The 22,493-nt window shown below is 58.0% G+C and overlaps 1 protein-coding gene across 1 annotated transcript in view; it reads left to right on the top strand.

Annotated features, from left to right (window-relative positions):
- The window catches only part of MINDY4 (MINDY lysine 48 deubiquitinase 4), a 97,991-nt gene that overhangs the window by 60,194 nt on the left and 15,304 nt on the right, over window positions 1-22,493 (top strand). Inside the window, exons 11-15 of the mRNA XM_090287051.1 lie at window positions 1,045-1,108; window positions 1,957-2,022; window positions 7,335-7,402; window positions 19,357-19,420; window positions 22,157-22,318. Coding sequence (XP_090143177.1) covers window positions 1,045-1,108; window positions 1,957-2,022; window positions 7,335-7,402; window positions 19,357-19,420; window positions 22,157-22,318 — 424 coding nt within the window. The remainder of the gene's footprint in view (window positions 1-1,044; window positions 1,109-1,956; window positions 2,023-7,334; window positions 7,403-19,356; window positions 19,421-22,156; window positions 22,319-22,493) is intronic.

The following is a 22,493-nucleotide window of genomic DNA, read 5'->3' as shown; positions in this document are numbered from 1 at the left end:
CGGAGGGTGCCGTCCTCGCAATGCGCACAGATGGCTGGCTGGCTTCAAGGCCGGACCCTTCAGCCTGGAAGCATCGCTTCGCCTAGCCATGTCGCCAAGCTCTAGTAAAGCGATTCCTTTTCCCAACGCTGCTGTTTATTGGCTGTGACCTTGGGTGACTGACTCTACCTCTCTGTTCACTCGTCTGGAAAATAGGGGTGATGATAATGACATCATGTAGTGATTATGAAGGAATTAATGAATCCCTATAAATAAAATGATGCATAATAAATGACGGTGCCATATTACCTATCAGTTTAAATCATAAATCTGTGTAAATAAATGATAAATAGCAACAAATGTGGACTGCTCAGGACAGTGTCTGGCACACACTGAGTGCCACGTCAGCGTAGGTATTATCATCATTATTCTTACTGTTCCTATGGAGTGAGCATCCTTGGTACCCATGTCCCAGTTAGCTTATTAACCTTGGCCCTTAGGATCTGCCTGGCAGCCCTGAGAGCAGATGGGGTAAAAATTCAATTTCTTCCTGTTTCACAGATTAAGAAAAAGAAGCCCAGAGAGAGGCAGTGGCTGGTCCAAGGCTACACAGCAGGCTGAGGGCACAGCAGACCCCAGACCCAAGCCCAGCTTCTAGTCCATGCCTCACTGGGCTGATGGGTTTGGTGGGAGCCTCAGAGAGGCCCGAGGCTGGCGTTTCTGATGGCCCTGAACACGAGGGGCAAGTCAGCATCCCTTCCTCTGGAGATGCATTTGTCAGTAGTGGGCGGCAGGCAGACTTCCTCCTGGCAGGACTTGGGTTTGGTCACGCGAAGTTCTCTTTCTGCTGTCTTTTTTTTCCCATTCCTTTTTTCCTTTCCTCTGTTAGTGGTGCTCTCTGGGCCCAGACTAGTGGGGAGAAATGAGAACGCCTTGGCTCCCTTCTTTCCCCCTGGAGCTGCCTTCTCCTTTGTCCGCATTTAATGGCACATGTGGTTTTGCCATGGCTCAAGGTCATGCCTTCTTTCCACACACAGGACTCATGCATCTCCGTTTCCTTTTTAGGGCTTCGGGAACACAGCAGTTCATTCCAACAGGGAAATACAAAGCAGATGGAGTCTTAGAAACAGTACGGCTTTCTGGAAAATTATCACGCAACCCTTGGCTTTGTTTGGGCACGGTCTCCTTTCATATAAGTAAATCCTTCCTTTGCTGGGGAGGGGCCAGCCCTCCCTGCAGCCCCGGCCAGCAGAGCCCCCCACCTGGGACTGGGGTGGGCAGAGGTGGGGGCTCTGGGGATGGGTTCTTGCCAGACTGGCTCTACGACCAAAAAAAGGCTGGTGGGCAGCCCGTGACGTTGAGCTCGCACCGAAGTTGCCCCCGCCGTCCGGCATGAGGCGTTTTGGCTAAACCCAGGCGTCTCCTCTCCGTGTGCCTGTGCTCGCCTTCAGCACCCTCTCTGGGATTGTTTTCAGAAAGTAACGGGGTGGTGTAGAGCGGGGAGGGAGTTGGAGGGTGCAAAAGAGCGTTGGTGGGACCCAGCGCCAGCCAGCCACCAAACCAGACCTCAGGAGGCCAAAGGAAGGGAAGGAACAGGAGAGGCGTCCGAGGAGGCAGAAACAGGGACCTTTCCCCAAGGGAACCTTGTCCTTGCTGAGGATTTATGAGCCGTGAATAAATTAATCTCCTCCTCCCAGAGGATTTTTGCTTCACCTAGTTTGCGCCCTCTGACCTGGGTCTGGGCGCCTGTGGTCTGGGATGGGCCCTCTAAAAGTGATTTTTCCTGCCTTGCCCGAGAAAGCAAAAGACACTCCTCGCTGCTGCTTTCCGCCCGGCTCAGGCACTGCCTGCTGGGCTTAGACCCGCCTGGGTGGCGATTCGGATGGGACACCTGCCCCCTAGGCCCCCGCCCGCCCCCAGGTGCTTTTCGGGTTCCCAGGGCTTGGTGGCTCACCCTGTGCCTCTGTGTCTCCTCAGCTCGTGCTCCACAGTCTGACCTGCTACGAGGAGCTGGTGACTTTTCTTCAGCAGAGCGTCCATCAGGTGTGCACAGCGGTTTAGGCCGTGGGATGTCATTGCTGAGCCTTCTGCTTGGTTTGCAGAAGAGGTGCCTCCTCCCCCCCCGCCCTGGGGGGAGGGGTGTAGAGGCTGGGAAGGAGCTGGTGCTGGCCCTGAGCGCCATGGCCAAGGGCAGTGGCTGATTTGGGCTGGAGAAGAATAAACTTGGGGAGCAGGGGTCCAGTCGCTGCCACTGTGTTCTTGATGGCTGGCCATGGTGACAAGGTACAGGATTCTGCCACAGAGGGGGCTGCTGGGGCGCAGAGTGGGGTCCTAGTGAAGGGAAGCAGCAAATGGGTGGTGGTTATGAGAGCTTTGTCTCTGTCTGACGGGGAGCAGCCACCTGTGAAAGCAAAGAACCCTTTGTCAGCGCGTGGGGCCCAGCAGCCGCGGGGGAGGTGATGGGCATGTGGATTTCTGGGCTGGGTCGGGGGTCTGAGAAATTTGGATGAAGACCCTGCTCAGTGCAGGCCCACCCTTGGGGTCCTGGGAGGCAGGGCAGGGTCAGGCAGAGCACCTGGAGCACCCCGTCTGCTGGAGGAGATGTGTGCACCCCCTCCTGGCTGTGAGACAGGGCAGGGCTTGGCCAGGGCCCCAGAGCGGCATGGTCAAGGGCTGAGGGCATCCCAGTGGAGGCTTGTAGCTCGTGGTGATGTGGGGGGCGGGCGGAGCTGGATCCCCCAGGGGTGAAGACCGTGCTCTCTGGAGCCCTCGGCCTGAATTTGCTTTGAGGATACAGCCCTTAGTAGCTCTGTGACCTTGGGCCTCAGTTTCCTCACCGGTACAATGGGAGTGATAACAGCAGTGCCTGCCTGAGAGTGCCATGCAGAATGCCCTGCTTGACATTCCCAGGAACTGGTGGGGTTCCTTGTGGGTATCACGATCACCATTATTTCAGGCCACCTTGAGAGAGGCCACTGATAGACATGTAGAAAGGAGGGTGCAACATGGTTCAAGGCCAGGAGACCGATGGCCCTGAGGTCCCCAACTGCAAGGCCTCAGGACTGTGATGTCTGTGTGCCAGCTGAAGGGAAGAGAGCACTGAGCTACATTCCTGGGGTGCAGGCACACTCTTTATGCCCCCACTTTGCCTTTCCTCCAGCCTCGAGGTTTGGGCTCAGCTCTTTTAGGCTCCAGAGAAGGCGTTAGAAGATTTGGTGGTGAGCCTGGAAGGTGGGAGGACTTGCTGAATGTGGGAGCAGGCTGGACACTCCTGTGGTCACCATCCCCTCTCCCGGCACAATTCACCGAAGACTAGGACGTGTCCTGGCCCTCACTGTACAAGATGCCCCTTGGGCAGGGATGTGGGGCCTGCTGAGGCAATGGGAGGCAGGTGTGCCGTCACCAGGGCATTGGTCCACCTGAAATCCTCGTCCTCGGAGCTGTCGCCTGGCCCAGGTGCCAGACTAGGGTGCTGCCTTTCTGCACTGGCTGCTGTGTCTGGGGCTGGAGGGCAGGGTGGTGGTGCGTGGGAGGGGCTGTGATGTGGAAGCAGCCCTGGCCTCCCTGTCAGGCTGGCTGTCACTTGCTGCCTGTCCCCGGCTCTCTCTTGCTTTCCATGGGCATGACCCATGGGGTCATCTGCTGACTCAGTGTGCTCCCCACCTGGCCCAGTGCAGCCATAGTGGCTTGCAGCAGGGGCCTGGGGACCTTGGTTACATGTGGCCTCAGGAAAGTCACTAAGCCTCAGTTTCCTCATCTGGAAAATGGAAGATGGAGCAATTAATAGGTAACTTACAGCTCTTTACCATCCAACCATGGTTCTTAAAGAAGAAACATAAATGCAGGGGAAAGAATGTGTTCCAGGTTAAGAACCAGGCACCCTGCATGTGCAGAAAGGAAACCAATTATTAAACACGCCGAGAGTGTTGCGGCGATACAGCAGTACGTCCGAGAGGAGAGCGAAGTCCGATAACCTGTGTGCATGATTGGACCTGGGAGGCCAGGTTCACGTTGTCAGGTGAAGCAGATCCTGGAGCCGCTGAGGCCTGGAGAGGGAGGGACCCGTGAGGCTTCTGGGGGGCAAAGGAGGGGTTCTGGGGTGACTGATCCCATGATATAAGTATCTGACGCCCTGTCCCGCCAGCTGATGGCTTCTGGGTGACCCCTCAGCACCAACGTCTTCTACATCCTTGAGCATAAGATGGGGCCTTCCCCTTTCCTTCCCCCAGCCCCACCCCGGGTGTCCATGAAGCCCAAGCAAGACACCGACTGCGAACGAGGTTCAGGGCGTGGGGCCTGTGCCAGGGGCAGGCGCCACCTTCCTTCTGCCAGCCTCTGGGCGCAGAGCAGTCCCCCTCCTTGCCCCGTTCTGGGCCCTGGGTGCACGCGGTCGATTGCTGGCTCGCTCTCTGGAAGGCAGTGTTTCCTCCTGCAGCTTAGTTTATGTTTTTGCTGGAAGCCGTTGCGCTGCCTCAGCACTACCCTCAACAAATTCATCTTTCATGGCCTGGGCCTAAGAGGGCTCCCTCGTGCCAGGCCTGGAAATGAACACTCAACCACCTCTGCCCAAAATAAATAGCCTCCTTACTGTGTTTTCATTACCGCTCGCCCTCTGGGTGAGATGTCTAGCTGGCCCCCTGCGAGCGGGGCGTGCCGCCACCCGGGCCCCAACTGGGGTTCCTTGGTGGGCTCAGCTCTCTGCAGGCCAGAGTGGCATGGGCTATGGCCCCTTCTTCCCAAGTGGGATCAGACATCTTTCCAGACCCCGGTGACGGTTTCCGGCCTTTCAGTGTAGGCGTCTGACCCTCTGGTCTTTCATGTTGTGGCAGCTTGAATTTGATGAGATAATTTTAATAATTTCTTTTTTTAAAGAAAATTGGATATTGGTGTCATTCAGTCCTATTCTGGCAAAGGCCAGAAACCTAGGCAGGGGTCATTTCCTCACCGCCTATAGTCCCACCTAACAAGTCCCCACGGGGGCCCTGGCCAGGGCTCTGCGAAGTCCCCTGGAGGGCTGGCCCAAGCAGTAATCATGGTTCTTCACGTTTACAGAGAGTCAGGGCCTGCAGCAGGCTTGTGTCCACGACGTCACTGCAGTCCTGCAAGGAGGCAGGCCTGGCAGGCACAGCAAAGGGGGAAACAGACCGAGAAAGCCCCGCGGCTTCCTCCAGACAGTTCGCAAGTCCACCGCAGGGGCAGGCAAGCAGGCAGGCATTTCAGAAGGGGAAACTGAGGCTGAGAGAGCTTTGCCACTCCCTGAGGCAGCATGCACATCTGCGGTCGGGCTGTGACGCGGGCACAGGTGGCCCGCGCCCTCCGGCCTGTGTCCCCGCTGCCAGAAGGTCAGCTCTACTCTGCAGTTGCCAGAGCGCGTCCACAGACATGGTCTTCCAGCGTGCGCACCATAACCTAGGACATATGCAGAGTGGATATTAGAGTCCTCATTTTGTAGGTGGGGGAACAGAGGACAACGGCGGTGAAGTGACTGGCCTGCTATCACAGAATTAAGATGATGTTGATTTAAGATTGTTGTTGATTCATTCATTCCATTTCTACATGCAGAACTGATTTAAAGTTATTCATTAAAAACTGATGTCCTCAGGGCTTTTCCATGTTCTGACTCTAGTAAACCTGCTCTCCCTGGCCCCTAGGCCTTCACATGTGGTCTTCTCCTTTCCTGGACCAGCATTCCCTTCTCTTCTGATTCCTCCTTGTCCCTTGGATTTGTGTTCAGACATCACTTCCTCCAGAAAGCCTTTCTGACTTTCTGACTCCCCTCTGTGTGTTTCCAGAGGGCCTTGCGTTTCCCATCAGAGCAGAGCCCCTTCCCACCCTTGCCAGTTGCTTATTGTTCTGTCTTCCTCAGTTACTTCTCAGGAGGGCAGGTCTGCGTCCCCCTGGTCACAAGAAAAGCCTCAGCAGGGAGCAGCCTCTTGGCACAGAACTTCCATGTGGTACTTTTGTTGGTTTGTTTTGAATGACTAGTTGAGTTACTGGATGAAAGTAAAGGTTATAGTTTGAGAAAAAAAGTGATAATTTTTATTGGAAGTTTTAGCTAAAATAGTTACTATAGTTGAATACCATATTCGGCTCTGAGCTTCCTGGCAGCCAAGGCAAAAATGGAAATATGATAAATTCTATAATCCTTATTATTCCAGAAAAAAAATTATAAAAAACGATTTGATGAGCAGTCCAAAAAGAAACTGCTCACCTGTAAGGAACTGTTTTAATAGGCAGCATCTTCAACAGCAGCACGCAGAAGGGGTAGCATCAAAGTGGGATGAGAACGGTGGTCACACTGATTTGCAACTAGGGGGTGGCATGTCTCTAGGGAATCAAAGGGACATAGTCCAGCCCAGTAGACTGGCCTGCGGGGACCCCTGGACAAGTGGGCAGTGCTAACACAGGTGGGGGGCCCTGTTCGAAGTGCTTTACGGGAGTGGTCTCCCTCGATCTTCGCAATAACCTGACGAGCGTAGGCCCTGTTATTTTTATCCTTGTTTACAGATGAGAAGACTGGGGATAGAGAAGTTAAGAATTGTCCCTGGGGTCACATAGCTGGGAATGGCAGAGCTGGGATTTAAACCCAGGCAGCCAAGGCTTTAGACTATGGGCTCCAAACCAGCGTCAGGGCTAGGGGGAGAATAGTAAGGTGCTCACCAAGGGGGTACCCAAAGCCTCAGTAATGGGCATAAGTAATATTATAATACAGTATCTAAAAAATAATCAAGTTAATTAAAAAAAAAAAAAAACCATGAGGAACGAAACAAAGGTTTTTAGGAGACCGGATCTGCCCTTACTCTTGCCCCTCCTGACCTGACTCTGCTCAGACCCATTCACTTCCTTGCTGCTGCCCCCACAGCACTGTTCTTGGGGGATGGAGCCCCCTGCAAGCTCACCAAGCCGCTTATCAGCTGCATGACCTCAGGCCGCTTGCTCAGTTTCTGAGCCCCGACCCCCTTACAGGGCAGAGGCAGTAATAACAGCCCTTATGGAACGGGTCTATGGCAGCTGGAAATGTGGTCACGAGCACAAGACACTTGCACTGGTAACGGAGGCTGCACAAGCTGCCATTGGATCCTGAGCTTCCATGACCTGGAGGTCAGGGGTGTGCTCCTGGGTGGGCACTGTGTCTGCCCCCACCATCGCTCAGGCTGGGGTGCTTTCCATCCCTTAGGGGGTCCTGACTGGTACGACCTGGCCAGGGTCTGCCTAGATGCCACCCAGCTAGCTCTGGGGCGGGGCTGGGGGCAGCTGGCTCAGGGGCAGGCTGCTCCCTGGGCTGGGGCCCCCAGGGAAGTGAGAGGAGGGAGGTGCAGACCTGGTGGGCCCTCATTCCTCTCTCCTCTCCCCAGTTCGAAGCGGGCCCCTTTGGATGCATCCTGCTCACCCTGTCTGCCATCCTGTCCCGGTCCACAGAGCTGTGAGTATCTGCCTCGCTCCGCAGCTTGTCTGTCCTGTTCACTGCGCCTCCCCAGAGCCCGGGGCGGTGCTTGGTGCCCAGGGGGTGCCTGCAGGGAGCCTGCTTGGGAGGGGGATGAGGCTGGAGGGGGAGGGGGATAAGGCTGGAGGAGGAGGGGGATGAGGCTGGAGGGGGAGGGGGATGAGGCTGGAGGGGGAGGGGGATGAGGCTGGAGGGGGAGAGGGAGCAATCACGTTCTACATACATGCATGCTCACTGCTGCCTTCGCTTTGGTCTCTCCACGTGCACTGGGGAGTGTGGGGGATGACCCTAGAGTTTACTGGGTACCCTTCAGCACTCTCTGGACTCCTCTGGGATGCAGTGGGGATGGACAATTGAGTCTGAAACCTAGGAGTTGAGTGAGGGGCCTTAAGGGCCCAGGGAAAGGGGTGCTCACCCTAGATAGACCAAGGCAGCCGCTGGCTGCAAGGCTCCTGGCTACAGCCAGCCTTGAGAGGCGACTGGGAGGAACCCAGCGGCCTTGGAGGCGGGGGGAGCAGAAGGCCGGCTCCCTGACACCAGGCATCCTGTCCAAGGTGGCCCCTGGGATGCTTGGAAGCTAGTTCCTCCATCGCACTCATTCCCGGGGAGCCTTCTAGATTTCTTTCCAGTATTAGTCACCTGGGCATTGTGTCAGCAGGGAGAGTTCAGATTAATGGCACCTGAATAGTCTTGTGAGGTACAATTGATTGCCCCATTCACTTCCAAGCAGAGAGCAGGCCCTGGGGCATGGAGACCTCTGGGAATGAGTTTCCACTTTGGGGGTGCTTGATATGGGGATGGATTTGGGAATAACTCTAAGCAGGTGGGCCCCAGGAAGTGGGGAGGTGGCAGGCATCACCACATGGTGTCCAGGCCAGGGACGCCCCTGCAGAAGGAGACATTGGCTCCCGCAGCTGGGCCTGGGCTGGCCTGTCCGTGCTCCCTGTGGCCTTTGTGCTGCTGGCAGCAGGACGGGGCGGAGGGAGGGTCTGAGGCCTGGTGCCGCTGGCCTGCTGCTGCTGCTGCTGCTGCTGACCTTGTTAAGTGTTAAGTACATGTGTGCGCACAGCGTCTGCTGATGGCATTTTCCTTCTAATCCTGCTATAATGATATGATTCCTTCCTGGCCTGGCTCACGTGCACAGAGACCGTAAACTGCACTGCCTGCTCCCCAGGCCTGGATCTGCTAATCCCTGGGCTGACGGGGTTGTGGGGGTAGGGGAGAGGGCGTCACTGGGAGTGGCTGAGACCCCTGGCCTCACTGAGGGGAAGCTGAGCTTTCTGAAGGGCCGGGTCTGGTGATGTCTGGCAGGTGATCCTCTTGGCCTCAGTTTCCCCATCTGTACAGCAGCCCGTTTAGTTCTGGGGGTCTAGGCCTTGGCTTACCAGCCTGGGAGCTGGTACCCTGTTTACATGCCTGCTCCTGCAGGGAGTAGCTCTGGTCGTCTGTCCAGCTGCAGGGGCTTTGGGACCCCATGTCCAGGCTGCTCTTCATGTTGTCCAGAGCTGGTGTGGCTGCTTCTGTCCCCTCCTCACCCCATCCACCTGTGTCAGGTAGGGGTCAGTCCCCGCCCAGGCTGTGGCACTGGGGTGGGGGACAGGTGTCTAAGGAAGGCTGTCTCACTGGAACAGCAGAGCCTCATGCTAACGGGCCTGGTGTACAGTCCTACCAAACCCCTTCCTGTTCACGACAGGCACAAACACACACACACACACACAGGCAGGCAGCACCCATCACCCCCTCCCGCTGTCCCCAGGGCAGGGGAGGGAGAGTGTGTTAATGACGGTCTGCTTTCCTTCATGGTCCCTGAGGACCTTCCTGGGTCTCGGAGGCGGTGGTTTTGAGTCTCCCTGGCAGCTTCGGTCAGCCTGCGGCGCCTTCCAGGGGGCCGGGCGTAGAGGCCTGCACTGAACTCGGCAGGACACTGGTTGGGTTTGTCTTAATCCCGTGGCCCCACCCCCTTTTCTGAGGCAACATCTTGTGGGCACCAGGCAGTGGGAACGATAACAACCCACATGTGGGGAGCTTCCTACCTGCCCGGTCCTGTGCGCTAACGTTTCACACATGAGGCTCGTTCATCTCGGCCACAGCCATACTGGGTGGCACTGTTGTGATTTCTGTCACCCACCATGTCTTTCAGGGGAAGAAGTGGCTTCCCCAAGGTCACACGGCTCAACCAGGCAGCCTGACCCCAGACAGGGCTCTTTGGGTTTTCTGTTTAAGGACCCGAACTTGGAAATAAAACAGGCTTGGTTTCGGCTGACTTTGTAGCCTCTGAGCCTGCATTTGTCTGTAAAATGGGAATGATTCCTGCCTTACAAGATTAATTGGAGAAGTAAATGTGTGCCTGGCACGGCTCCCGGTGGGTAGGACCCTTGGATAATGGCCTCTGCTAGTCTGATCCTGTCTCTGCTGTGCTCAGGTGCCACTTGTGTCCCACCCTGTCACTTTTTGCCCTCAGTCTGGGCTTGGTGCCTCCTGGTGGGAACATGGCCACCCACATGTCTTGCTATGGGTGGAGGGCCCACCTGCGGCTCTACTCACTCTCAGCAGGCGCTTCCTGAGTGGCCAGTGGGGCCGGAGAAGGAGCAGTGGGAGGACCCCTCTCTGCCCTGGAGTGTGCCTCCCAGAGGTGTGCAGGAGAAGACACTCAACTCTCTCTTAGGTGTTTAAGTTCAAGATAACTTTTAGTCAGGCTACCTGATGGCATCCCATCCGATGGGGGCTGGGCCGCGGGGGCCACCTCTGGGGGCTTCTCCAGACCCATGCTCCCTGCCCCGCACCTCCCCCACCCGCCGGGCAGTGCCAGGATGGCTGCCTGACCACTCCATGCTCCCACAGGGCTGCCATAGGGGCTTCCTGGAGGGGGTGGCAATCACGAGGATGACGGACAGGACTGGCGGGGGGACAGGGACAGCCTGAGCAGTCATGGTGCTGCCCGGACCCTGTGAGAGGATCAGGCTGAGATGACTTAAGACACTGGGCACTCCTGGCATTTTGGAGGGGTCCTTGGAAGAAGCTGTTCTTGCCTTTGCCTTTGGGGCAGGCAGCTCCTGGAATCGCCAATGCCCCTCACAGGCCAGTCACACTGCATGCCCCACGGAGCTTCCCTTGGCGCTCCGGAGCCTCCGGGCTCCCGTCTCGGGAGGAACGCCAGGCCTGGCTCAAGGCTTGTTGTGATCCGCCTGGCAGTGCCAACGGTCCCAGGACAGGGAGACCCACCTCCTCCTGGCCTGCCTCGGGGTTAGCAACTTGTGAAGGCCTTTCTTTATAGACATTTGAGCATCCAGGGGCAAATGGCACCCAGCACAGACACCGTTTGTCAGACCGAGCTGGAGGCTTGTCCAGGGCAGCCCAGTGCGTGATTAGTCACACAAAACGGGCCCCCCTCACTGGCCACGATGCAGCGACAGCACCTGGGTCCCCATCTTTGCTCTGCTGCCCACAAAGCATGTGGCCGACCCAACCAGCGCCTTAGCTTTTTCATCTCTAACAGGAGGGGGTTGGATTAGTGCTTCTTAATCTCTTCTGTAGAGAAATGAAATAAGATTTTTTTCTAAAGGAACTGTTATCCCGAAGCGCTCACTATATAAAGCAGATGAAGCAGAGTGCTTTGACTGGAGCGGTGGGGGTTGGGAGGCAGACACCCCACCTGCCGCTAGGTGGCTCACTGAAACCCCTGTTATGGAGAAGCCCCCACTCTGTGACCGGCTTGAAAAGTGTCGGGCCTTCCTGCTCTGGGTTCAGATTCAGCTGTGCCCGAGTTTTTGGGGCTGTTTCAGGGTGATCTGTTACTACTTTAGCCAGTGGATCACATGTCCTGGTAGCCCAAAGAGAGAGCAGAGACTCAGATCACATGCTATTCAGCCAGGGTGCAGCGGAGTGGGGGGCTGGGAAACCCACCCCATTCTTTACAAACACAGCGTGCGTGTGCACGGATGAGAGATGGCTGAGGCTGCAGGGCTGGGCGGGAGGCTCTGTGCCTGTGGGTGGTTGTGTATGAGACTGGGAGAAGCATGACTTGGTTGTGTGTGTATGTGAGCCTGTATGTGTGAGTGTATGCATTTGTGTATGAGCATGTATGTATATGTGTGAGGGGCGTATGTGGTGTGTGTGCATGCATGTGTGTCTGTGTGTGAGTATGTTTGTGTACGAGTGTGTGTGTATGTGTGTGAGGGTGTTGTACGTGTGAGTGCGTATCAGCATGCATGAGTGTGTATGAGTGTGTGACTATGCATTCATGTATGAGTGTGTGTATATATGCATGTGTTTGCATGAGCATGTGTCTGTGTGTGTGTATGTGTGTGACGGTGTGTATGTGTGAGTATATGTGTTTGTGCATGAGTGTGTGCATGTGTCTGTGTGTGAGCCTGAGGGCATGGCCACCCTTCCCTCCTTGCAAGGCTCTCAGACCCATGCCTGAGGCCCAGGGGCAGCCCTCAGGCCAGAGTCAACCCCTGCAGCGCCTGGCAGCCGGCTGGAGCCAGGGTGAGGGCGGGCGGCCTGGCCACCTCACCCTCAGGGGCTGAAACGGCAGCAGCAGAGCAGGCCTTTGAGCACTGTTTACCCAGCAGACTGCGAAGCCTTGCGAGGTTTTGTTGTTCCACTTGATTTCCTGCCCTCTCTGTTCTCTCTCAGATCTTAAGTTGCTTACAGTAGACCTCATACTCCCGAGCTCCCCTGCTTCCCAGACCGCCGGCCCAGAACGTTCTCCAGCATGCTCTCACGGGCCGGTGCTCGGCCGGCTGGGGAGTCCGCAGTGACGGGCCTGGCGTCGGGCGGGCTCGGCGGGCAGACATCCTGTGAAGGGAACCTTTTCACACAGTGGACCCTTGGCGTTCATTCCAGTCGCAACTTGGCTGCCCAAAGGTGGGCTTGAACATCCAAAATCAGAGGTAGTTTGTCATGTGCTGAAGCAATTTTTGGACCGCACGGCCAGGCAGTGCGGGCGAGGGGCGGCATGGGCACCGTGGTGGCTCCGTTGCCGTCTGGTTCTCTCCCCGAGAGTAACAACAGCCACAGCAGCACAGGGCACTTCTGTGTGGACGTAGCTCTGAAATGGAAGCCAGCCGTGAGTACTGGTAATGCAGAGGCAAGGGGCAGAAACTCAGCTCCTAGCCAGTGTGGGCAGGCAACTGCACTACTCATTGATCTGTATCGAAAGCTTAGGGCTTCAGGAGAGGCGGGACCCAGGAACACAGACAATGTCTTTGGAACTTGATGTCCCTCATTCTGTCTCTTTATTCTTCTTTCCTCCATCTCAGCTGTGTTCTCAGGGGGCCCTCTTGGGTGGTGGGGGACCGTTTTCTCCAGCACCCTTCTGCCTGTTGGGAGCCGTGGCCCCGTTCCTGATGCCTCACTGTGTGTGGCCAGGCCGGGGTCCCACCTGTCATGGGGCATGTGGCACAGGGGGCTGGCCTGGAAGGCAGCTGAGACCCACAGAGGTCCACCACACGGGCTGGGGAAGAGATGGGCCAGCGGGTCGGGAGAGCTGCTTGCTGTGAGACTGGGGCTGGGTCAGACCTGGGCCCCGATGGGGGCTCCCCAGGTTCCTCTTGGGAATGAAGAAAAACAGGGACAAAGCCTCTTATTCTGGCACCACCAGAGGCCACCTCGGGGAAGCCGGCTGGGCCAGTGGTTTGCAGCGTCAGGGTTTGAGTAGGGGGCTGTTCTTGCTGAGAATCCCAGGTTTGTGGTGGTCCCACGTGTCCGTGCTGATGGGAGAGGACAGATAGGATGTATGTCTGCTTGCTCCTCCACCCGCTGCCTCACCCTCCTAAGCTCTTCCAGCCCAGAATAGCGAGGCACACTCAACTACCCAGACCAGGCTCCCCAACTCCGCGCCCACAACCACTGCTTTGCGGCCCTGACCGAAGCCCCTGGCCTCTCCCACCTGGGTCTCCCAACATGTAGCATGAGAGATGGGACAGGATGGTTAAGGGTCCTTCCTATCGACATGCCAAGATCGCCTGACTATAGCTGGAAAATGGAAGGGGGGGAACTTCCTCAATGAATTCCAAATCAACCTTCATTTCAATTCAGATTAGGCTGGAGGCCAATGTGTCTCAAGGGACCAAAGTGATGGGTGGGAGTTAGACTCAAACTGGGCCGTTGGAAATGGCAGACACCCTACCCAGACCCCACTCCTTGAGTGGCCCTCGTTCTTCTCCCTGGTCCCTTCCCTGGGAGCCCCCAGCTCCTGGGCAGTGACCAGAGCTCCGTGTTGTAGATCTCTGGCTGGCTCCCTCTGGGGGTCTCCATGAGACCCCCTTCCCCATGGAGGGCAAAGGGAGGGGCCCTCACTTCCACCCTGAGTTTTGGGGGCTTGTGGCCATCCCAGGGGCAGGCCTAGCAGCCTAGGGCCATCACCCCGTTCTACAGACATGGGGACCAAGGCTCCGAGAGGTTGAGGGCAGGTTGGCGGGCACCATTGCACGAGGCTTCTGGCTCCTGGTCTCAGACTCTGAACTTCCTGGGCTTGGGATGGTGACGCGTGCTGCTCGGCTGGGTCTACCCACTGAGAAGGAGAAGCAGGAATCAGGCCCACACAGACTGGTGGCTGTCCCCCGTCCTTCCTTCGCCATTTAGCCTCAGCCAGCGTGGTTTGGGCCAAAGCACGTCTGGTCCCAGGCTGCTGATAGGGCAAGTCATGGCCAGGGAGCAGCAGCTGGCATGGCTGAGGCAGTGCGCCTGCCCACGGACACTGAATGGGGGGCCCACATCCCGCAGCAATGAAAGGCGACCAAGCCTGGGACACACCAGGGGTAGTGGCAGAGCTGAGGTGGGGGACTCCAGATCCTCATGCATCCAGCACCCCCACCCACTCACCCAAGGGCTAGACCTCCATGCTCTACGAAGAGTTCGGGTGGCCTCAGGAGGCGGGAGAGGGAGGTGACCTTTTGGAAGAAGCTTCTGTTCCAGACCAGCCTCCACTGTGTGGGTAGGAAGCGTCCTTCTACCCGCCTCTGCAGGCCTCCTGGGACCCGGCTTCAGGCGGCCATTGCACCACGGCCTTCCTTGCAGCCTCCCCCAGCACGGGTGTGGGCAGATCCCACAGAAAGGAGAGACTTTCTGGGCCACCTGCATGCGTAGGGCCCAGTTCTGGGCACCACAGAGCCAGATGGAGACATCGTCACCCTGCCCTCAAAGTCCCTGCTCCTGGGGGGGCAGGGCAGACACAGGAGGGGCAGCTGGTGGATGCTCCCAAGGAGGGGACGTCCAAGGGCAGATGGGGCACATCTGCCCTGGGGCGAGGGAGGTGTGTCTGTGGGGGAGTGACATTTAGCAGGGCCCTGAGGGCTCTGTGGGACGGGCTTGGCTGCAGCAGGAGTGGAGGAGGCGGGGACCAGCCCAGCGGTGGGGGCTTGCAGGGGACAATGGTACAAGGTCTGGTCGGGAAGGAAGGTGCCATCATGTGGGGGAGAGGGGAGGAGGGGGGCCGCTCTGGAAGGGCTTGGGCACCCCTGCTTTCTGCTGCCCACTTCCATGCGCCTTGCCCTGCCCGCTGGCCCCACCTCGCTGCTTCCTCTCCAGCTCCTGCGGGGCTGTCTGCAGTTTGCCAGGCCTTTCTATGGCCTCAGACCTGATTGCAACAACCCTTTGAGGTGGTTATAGATTGTTATCCCCATCAGGGATGACCTCCCCAAGGCTCAGAGATGAAAGCAATTTGCTGAAGGTCACACTGTGCAGGTGACAGAGGGGACCTGACCCCCAGATGTTCTGACTCATTGTCCACTTTCTCACGGCCTTCCTGGGAAAAGTCAATATCCGCTCTACCCAGGTCTCTTTAGAGGCTCAGGGCTACATGCTCGGAGGCCCCTGTTTACTCTGGGTTCTTGGCCCCGATACGAAAGGTTGAGGTTGCAGGAATCATGACCTCTCATTGTTTTTTTGGTTGTTGTTATTATTGCTGTTATCGTAGGAAAAAGGAAGTGATATTTACCAAATACCGAATGCCTTATATAGTTTGTCTCACTCAGTTCTCACAGCAACCGGCAATAGAAGGTGGCATCGTCATGCCCGCACCGCAAGTGGGGGAACCGAGGCTCAGAGAGGGGAGCAGCTGGTAAGCAGCTGCCTTTGAATCCGGGCTCCCCTGCCTTCCAAGCCCGGGTTCTCTTCGTTGTCCCGCAGCTGCCCTCTGCACCACTGACGTTGTCCCCAGGTGGTGCTGTCTCTGGGGGCTACTGCGGGGATTGGGGAGCGCAAGCGATCGTGCAGTGTCGGGGGGAGGGTCAGGGTCTGTTGGGAGGACAATCAGGAGCTGTCCCGGAGGGACGATGTGATGGCCCTGGAACCTGGTGTCCCAGAGCTCAGGTGGAGGGGAGGTGGCTGGCCGGGTCCTCCGAGGTTAATTACCACCTATTTTAGGCAAGATGTTTTAAATATCAGAGTCATGCACCAGGCACTCCAGCTCACATCCCGGAAGGCCCCCGGAGACCCCCTTGCTCTAGTCCTCTGGTTTTATAAATGAGGACAGAGCTGCGAGAGGCAGGGACTTGCCTGAGGCCACTCAGCCAGCCCAAGGTTGAGCTGGCCACTGACCCGCCTCGTGGGCTTTGATTTTAGGTGAATGGCTATGACCATAAGCTGGAACCGTGTCTCTAGGCCAGAGACACATTGTTCAAATGAATTGCTCAGATTCATTCATTCGTTCATTCCAATGTTCAGACGCATGCGGGTCGGCTTTGGGGTGAGGAGGCAAGCTTTACCCGGTCAGGACTGGGGTTTCAGGACCTGCCTGACTGTCACATGTTTCAGGCTACACTGTGATGTTGGGACTGGGGACAATGTCCTCGCCCACTGACTCTCTGTGTGGCCACAAGACCACAAGTCCCTTCTCCCTTCTGGGCCTCAGTTTTCCCATCAGTAACAGACATGGTGGCTCTTGGTCTCCTGGCCTCACAAGGCTGTAGAGGGGACAGTGTGTTTGCCAGGGTGCAAGAGTGCGTCCTGGCTGCTCAGTGGCAGAGCCTCTGCCACTCGGAGACACCTGATGGCGGTGGAGTGCAGAGAGGCAGCAGAGTGCTGGGTGGGCTCCGGCCCTGGATCTGGGATGGCATCTGTGACTGGGCTGGTTTATTGTGTCTCTGGGCACCTGTTTGCCGTCTGTGAAACGCTGAGCCCAAGGGCACTGCGGCCCTGACCCCTCTTTGTTCCGTTTCTTGGTCATCAGTGTCCCTGGGACCTCCCGTGAAAGAAGCAGTCCTTGCTGGTGCCCCGGGCAGAGCTCTCTGTCCGTGAGTGACCTGGACACCCACAGGGCCGTTGTTCCCAGAGTGCTGAGGAGGGCAGCCGTGGGGCCGCCAGGGCCCAGGCCCGCCTCGTGGGTATCCACACCCCGGGCAAGTCCACTCAGGCTCCCCTTGCTCTGTGCTTCCTGGAACCCCAACTGCTGCCCCTGGCCCCGGGCCCGGAGTGACCCAGCCCCTCTGAGAGGGAATAGCTGTCCGTCCCAGGGAAGGGCTGTCACAGTGTGTTGCTCTGAAGCCCAGAAAGTGCAGGGACCTCAGAGCTCAGCCAGCCCCTCCGGGGATCCAGCCCCTGCTCCCAGCACCTTGGAGACCTAGGGGCTCACCGGGGAGGAGGGAGAAAGATGGGACCGGCCTCCACACGGCCGTCGGCCAGAGCAGCTCTGCCTCACGTTTCCTATGCGGGGCTTCGTCACACAGGATTTCATCTGAAGAAAGGGCTTGGAGACGAAAAAGCTGTTGGAGGCCCCAGTATTTGTGTCCCAGGGCTGCCATAACAAAGCACCGCAGACGGGGCGGCTTAAACAACAGCCGTTTACATTGTCACACAGTTCCGGATGCTGGGAGTCCAAGGTCCCGGTGTGGGCAGCGTTGGTGTCCACAGAGGACAGCCACCTTCGGTCTGTGTCCCTGTGGTCTTTCCTCTGTGCCTGCAGCCCCGGTGTCCCTCTGTGTGTCCCAATATCCTCATCTTCAAAGGACACCAGTCAGATGGGATTAGGGCCCCCCCCTTTGGGGCTTACTTAACTGAATCACCCCTTTAAAGGTTCTGTCTTCAATACAGTCACATTCTGAGGTACTGGGGGCTGGGGGTTCCACACCTGGACCCTGGTGGACACCGCTGAGCCCACAGCGCCGGTCACCTCGTGCAGACCCATCACCAGGAGCCTGAGGCCAGCGGGAGAGGAGGGGTGCTCAGCACACAGTGCGCCAGGGCTGGAACTCGGGCCTGGGCCGGCCCTGCCGCGCCGCTGCCTTCTCTCCGGCAGCAGCGGGGCCGCCGCTCCTCCACTTGAGGCCTCCTCAACACTCAGCTCTCCAGGGAATTCCCTTGGAGGGAGGTCTGGGCATCTAGATTTGCCAAAGTTGTAAATCTCTTAAGCTGTAAGCCGCTCCTTGGCGTCTCCCTAACGCCCTGATGTGAAATACAGATGTCCCTCCCTTTTAAGATCTGAGCCCCCTGCTGAACTTCCCATCGCGTTTGCACCTAAGGATGCAATTACCGTTTCCTCCCATTGTCCCTGCTGCCTGTCCCCCTGCTCTCAGCTGACGCAGGCTCTCAAACCCGCTGGGTGCACACGAGGCTGTGCGATTACGGAGATCGGGCTGCTTCTGAAAACTGCTGCTGGCTCGGGGCCAGCGATGCTTATCGGTCCGCCCTGGGCTCCTCTGGGGTTATTTTCTTCTCTTAAGAAGATGCCTGGATACACCACAGAGAACGTTTCCATCAATTCTTCTGCCTGAGCTCATGCCAGCCGAGTGCGGCCCTCGGCCCTCTGCTCCCCAGCCGGCTCCTTCCCAGGCCCTCCGGGCTGTCTCCGTGGGCCAGGCTCCCAGACCCTTCCCGAGGCCCCCCGGCCTCTGTGGTTCTCAGTGAGGACTCACAGTTCCAACCCCGGCCCGTCTTCTCGTGTGGACCACAAACCGGCCCCGTTGGCCATGCTTATTAAAAACCACAGGAAAGCCTTTCTGCTGCGGGGGTCACGGGCTTGAGTTTCTAAACTTGTTTGGGAAGGAGACAGGGTTCAGGGTGTATGTTTTAGGTTTGTGGACTGATCTTAGATTTAAAGCATAAAATTGAGACCAGGTTTCTCTTTCTTCCATGAAAAGGAAAAACAAACATGTTTGCTGAGCGCTTGCTGCTCCTGGGCCGCGCTCTCTGTGGGCTGGGGGTGAAGGAGGCAGCCAGGCCCAGCGCAGGGCTGTGCGCGGCAGCAGAGGGGGCCCGGTCGCCGGCCTCACGTTGCCTCCCTGGCCTCACCTCTCCAGGCTTTCCTTCATTTCTACGAAACATAGTAATTCTTAGCCCCCTGGGGGTGGTGGCTGACACTGCTGTGCGTGAACGTGCGCCATAGATGGCGGCTCCTTTTCTGTTCATCCGTCCATGGACCTGCGCGGCAATAATGCTTCATCCCCCGAGGGAGGGGCTTCGCATGGGTGAAATGAGCCAAGTCCCAGAAACCTGTTCCTTTTGGCTGGAGGGATTTCTGTTGGCAAAGGGGCTTTCACTTTGTGCTGCAAGGCAGTCCCTCGCTGAGCCTTGGTCCCCTCCCAGGATTCAGGAGCGACGCGTGGACAGGGACCGGTACGAGGCCTGTGCCCAGGTGATGGCACCTGTTGCTTTAGACCTTCCCTCCCATTTAGCAGATTCACAGACTGAGGCCCAGGGGTTGCAGAGGATGTCCCTGCTCCTACCATCAGTGGCAGTTGGGATGCGAAGGCAGGGTGTTGGATTCCAAACCCGGGGCCTTTCTGCTGCACCGGCAGAGGGCCTAGTGAGGCCAGAGTGGAGGCTGTTGCTTGGAGAGAGTTGGGGGGACTTGAGGACCCCTGGGCACCAGCCTGGGGGAGGGCAGAGAGCTGCCACTGGGGCCCCAGGGTGCCCCTGGGCCAGCGAGGTTGGCCCAATGGATGGCCCGTGTCAGGCAGACATGCTAATACCGCTTTTTCCATGTCTTCCAGCATCCGCCAGGACTTCGACGTCCCCACCAACCACCTGATCGGAGCGCACAGCTACTGTACCCAGGTCAGGGGGCGCAGGAGGGGCCAGAGCAGCCAGTGCTTCCCCTTCCTCCTCTGCCCTGCCAGCCCTCTCCTAGCAGCTTCCCTGCTGCCTGTGCCGGGGGAGCCGATGGCTCTGATGGGGGCCCGGGGCCAGCTGGGGAGGTGACAGCCATGTCCCCTCTGCATCTGCACTGGGCAGTGTCTTTACAGCACCTCCCCTCTGCGTTTTCACGGACGGGCGCTTAAGGGGCCTCAAGTGGGGAAGGGGGGACACTGTGTTATCATCGATGCTCCCAGTCCTGTTGACACCAAAGACGGGGTCTGTTCAAGATCCTATCAGTAAGCGTCAGGGCTGGGGGCCAAGTGCCAGCTCCAGTGTCTGTCTGTGCCCTTCCCTGCATGGCAAGGCCTCACAGAACGGCCAGTGGGGCATAGGTGAGCCTGACCTCACATGTAGTGCAGACAGGCTGGGCCCCGCTGCTGACCCGGTTGTCCTGGGTCCTGGCTCGGTGTGCCAACCTGACAACGTCCCTGGGCACCACACAGGGGCCAGGCCAGGCCAAGCCACCCGAGGGACCGTGGGGTGGCTGCTGCCCACTCCCCTAGAGGAAGGCCTCAGGCTTTTCTGGCTGCCGAGGCGGTCCAGCTCCCTGTCTGGGTGCCTGTCTGCCCTGTGGGAGCCACCCCCTCTGCAGGCAGAGAGCAGCTCAGCCCAGGATGGGCAGTTAAGCAGGGTGCACAGGGTGCCAGACCCGAGTCGGGGTGGGGTTCTGGGCCGTGTCGGCTGTTTCGCTTGTGGAAGGAGCTGGGGTGATTTTCTTCACCTGCCTGAGCCCCACTTTCCTCAGGTGTGAGATGAGGTGTTTGGACTAGACTGGTGCTCTTTAAAGTTTGATGTGCTCTTGAACCCTCCAGGGTCTTGTTGATGAGCAGGCCCGGATTCAGGGGTCTGGGCTGGATCCCGAGATTCTGGGTTCTAACAGGCTCCCCAGGGAGGGCGGAGCTGCTGGCCCACAGGCCACACTTTGAGTGACAAGGGACAGGATGACCCCTGGGCTTGGCCACCGTGTGATCATGGGTCCAGGGGCAGGGCGCAGCCTGTTGTCCCTTCTCCCCATTTCGAAAGGCTTCCTGCTCTGAGGAAGGCATGAGGCACACCCCAGATGCGGAGCAGGGGCCTGTTCTTTCCCCGTGAAAACCAGGGGAGAAAAGTCGAACCTGTCTGAGAGGCAGGCCCTTCTAGCAGCCGTGGCCCCTGCGGAGCAGTGTCTCCGAGCCGCCGTTTCCTGCAGACTCCCCCTTATTTCCTCCACGAGGACCCAGTGAGGCCCCTTGATGTCACTCTCTGCGGCCGGAGAGGAGGCCTCTTTCACTGCCACTGGAGCAGGGGTCTTGGTGACAGAGGGATTCAGAAACTGGGCGTCACTCTCACAATTCAGGGGAAGCACTTCTGTGAACCCTGCCCTCCAGAGGAAGGGCTGCGACGGCCAGTCCCACGCCCGGCGCGAGGTCCCTGCCTGCTGGCCTCACAACGTGGGCCCGGCCTGGCGGGAGGTGGGTTAGACAGGGTGGCTGCCTGCCCAGGCTCCGAGTCTGGGCTCGCTTCAGTCTTTCCTCGGCAGTCGGTGGGCACTTAGCAGTTGCCCTTCATTTTGACTCTCTGGCCAGCCAGGGGGTACCTTGAGGGCAACAAGTAATAGAGAGGGGAGGGACACCGGACAGGGAGCCAGAACACGAGGGTGGAAGTCCAGTGCTGTCCCTAACAGCTGTGAGGCTTTGCGTAAATCCTTTCCCATCTGTGAGCCTTAGCTCCCCCATTCATAACAGGAGGTTGGGCCGCTAAGATGCTCTGCATGAGGGAGGGTCCTTCCAGGCACCCTGACGCACCATCTCCCGTTTTGGGGGTCAGCAGGCTTCTTGGCCTATCGGGTATGAAGCAAAAGTCACGTGGCCCCTAAACCCCAATCCCACGCAGCCAGTGAGGGCAGAGGCAGAGCTGGGGCCGAGATGGAGCTTTCTTGCCTCCACCTCCCTGTTGCTGCCCCCTCTACTCTCCCCCCGCCTTTACAGACCCCACCAGCCCCGGTGAAATCTGAACCAGGCCTGGGACTGAGTTGCTGGTGCCACACCACCGTCCATTTCCTGGCACTGCCGATGTGCTCCGGTTATGTAAATGTGCTCTGGTTATGTAAGATGTTATCACCGAGGGAAGCTGGGTGAAGGGTACACAGGAATTCTCTGTACTATTCTTACAACCGCTTTTAAGTCTAAAATAATTTCACAATAAAATGGGTTATTAAAGAAATTACCCTCCTTCAAGACCCACCCAAATGTCACTTTTCTGCAAGTTGCTCTGACCAGTCATGTGTCCCGTATCCGTCTGCACCCCAGAGCGCTCTGTCCCCCAGTTTTCAGGCCCAGTCACATTCTGTATTGCGCAGGCCCACCCCTGATCCCCCACGGTAGACTCCAGTGGCCAAGGTCAGGAGCCAGTCTTCCCTCCGGCAGGACCCCCACCCCCGCCAAGGCCTTGTGCACAGTTGTGCTCGATCGAGGCTCCCGGAGTCACGACTGATGAGAGCCGAACGTGGCTTTGATAAGCGGAGCTGGCAGCGTTTCCCAAGGGCTTGTGGGGCCACTGAAGTGAAAGCCCCTCTGATGTTGGTCTCCCCCCTCCTTGCTTTCCTTCCTTCTGCCCGCTTTCGTCCTCGCCCCCCAGCTCGCCTTGACCAGCCTTTCCCATCTGGCTCATCAACAGGAACTTGTCAATCTGCTCCTGACCGGGAGGGCCGTGTCCAATGTTTTTAACGACGTGGTGGAGCTGGACTCCGGGGACGGGAGCATCACGCTCCTCAAAGGCATTGCTGCCCGCAGTGACATTGGCTTCCTGTCTCTCTTTGAACACTACAACGTGTGCCAGGTACTGGGGGCATAGGTGTCCGGAGACTCGGAAGCCTGGCTCCCTGGGTCTGACAGGAGGATGGGGAGGCGGAGCCAGGGGGAACCCGGGTTCAGCCTCCCTCACAGAGGGTTTGGGAAGGTGTGTAGCTTTACTGCCATCGGGTACCGGGCACCAGAGTCACACCCAGAGCCAG

Source organism: Furipterus horrens, unplaced genomic scaffold (assembly GCF_987537825.1).
Source record: "Furipterus horrens unplaced genomic scaffold, mFurHor1.1.pri manual_scaffold_9, whole genome shotgun sequence".
NCBI classification, from domain to species: domain Eukaryota; kingdom Metazoa; phylum Chordata; class Mammalia; order Chiroptera; family Furipteridae; genus Furipterus; species Furipterus horrens.
This window is presented reverse-complemented; position numbering and strand designations above follow the sequence as displayed.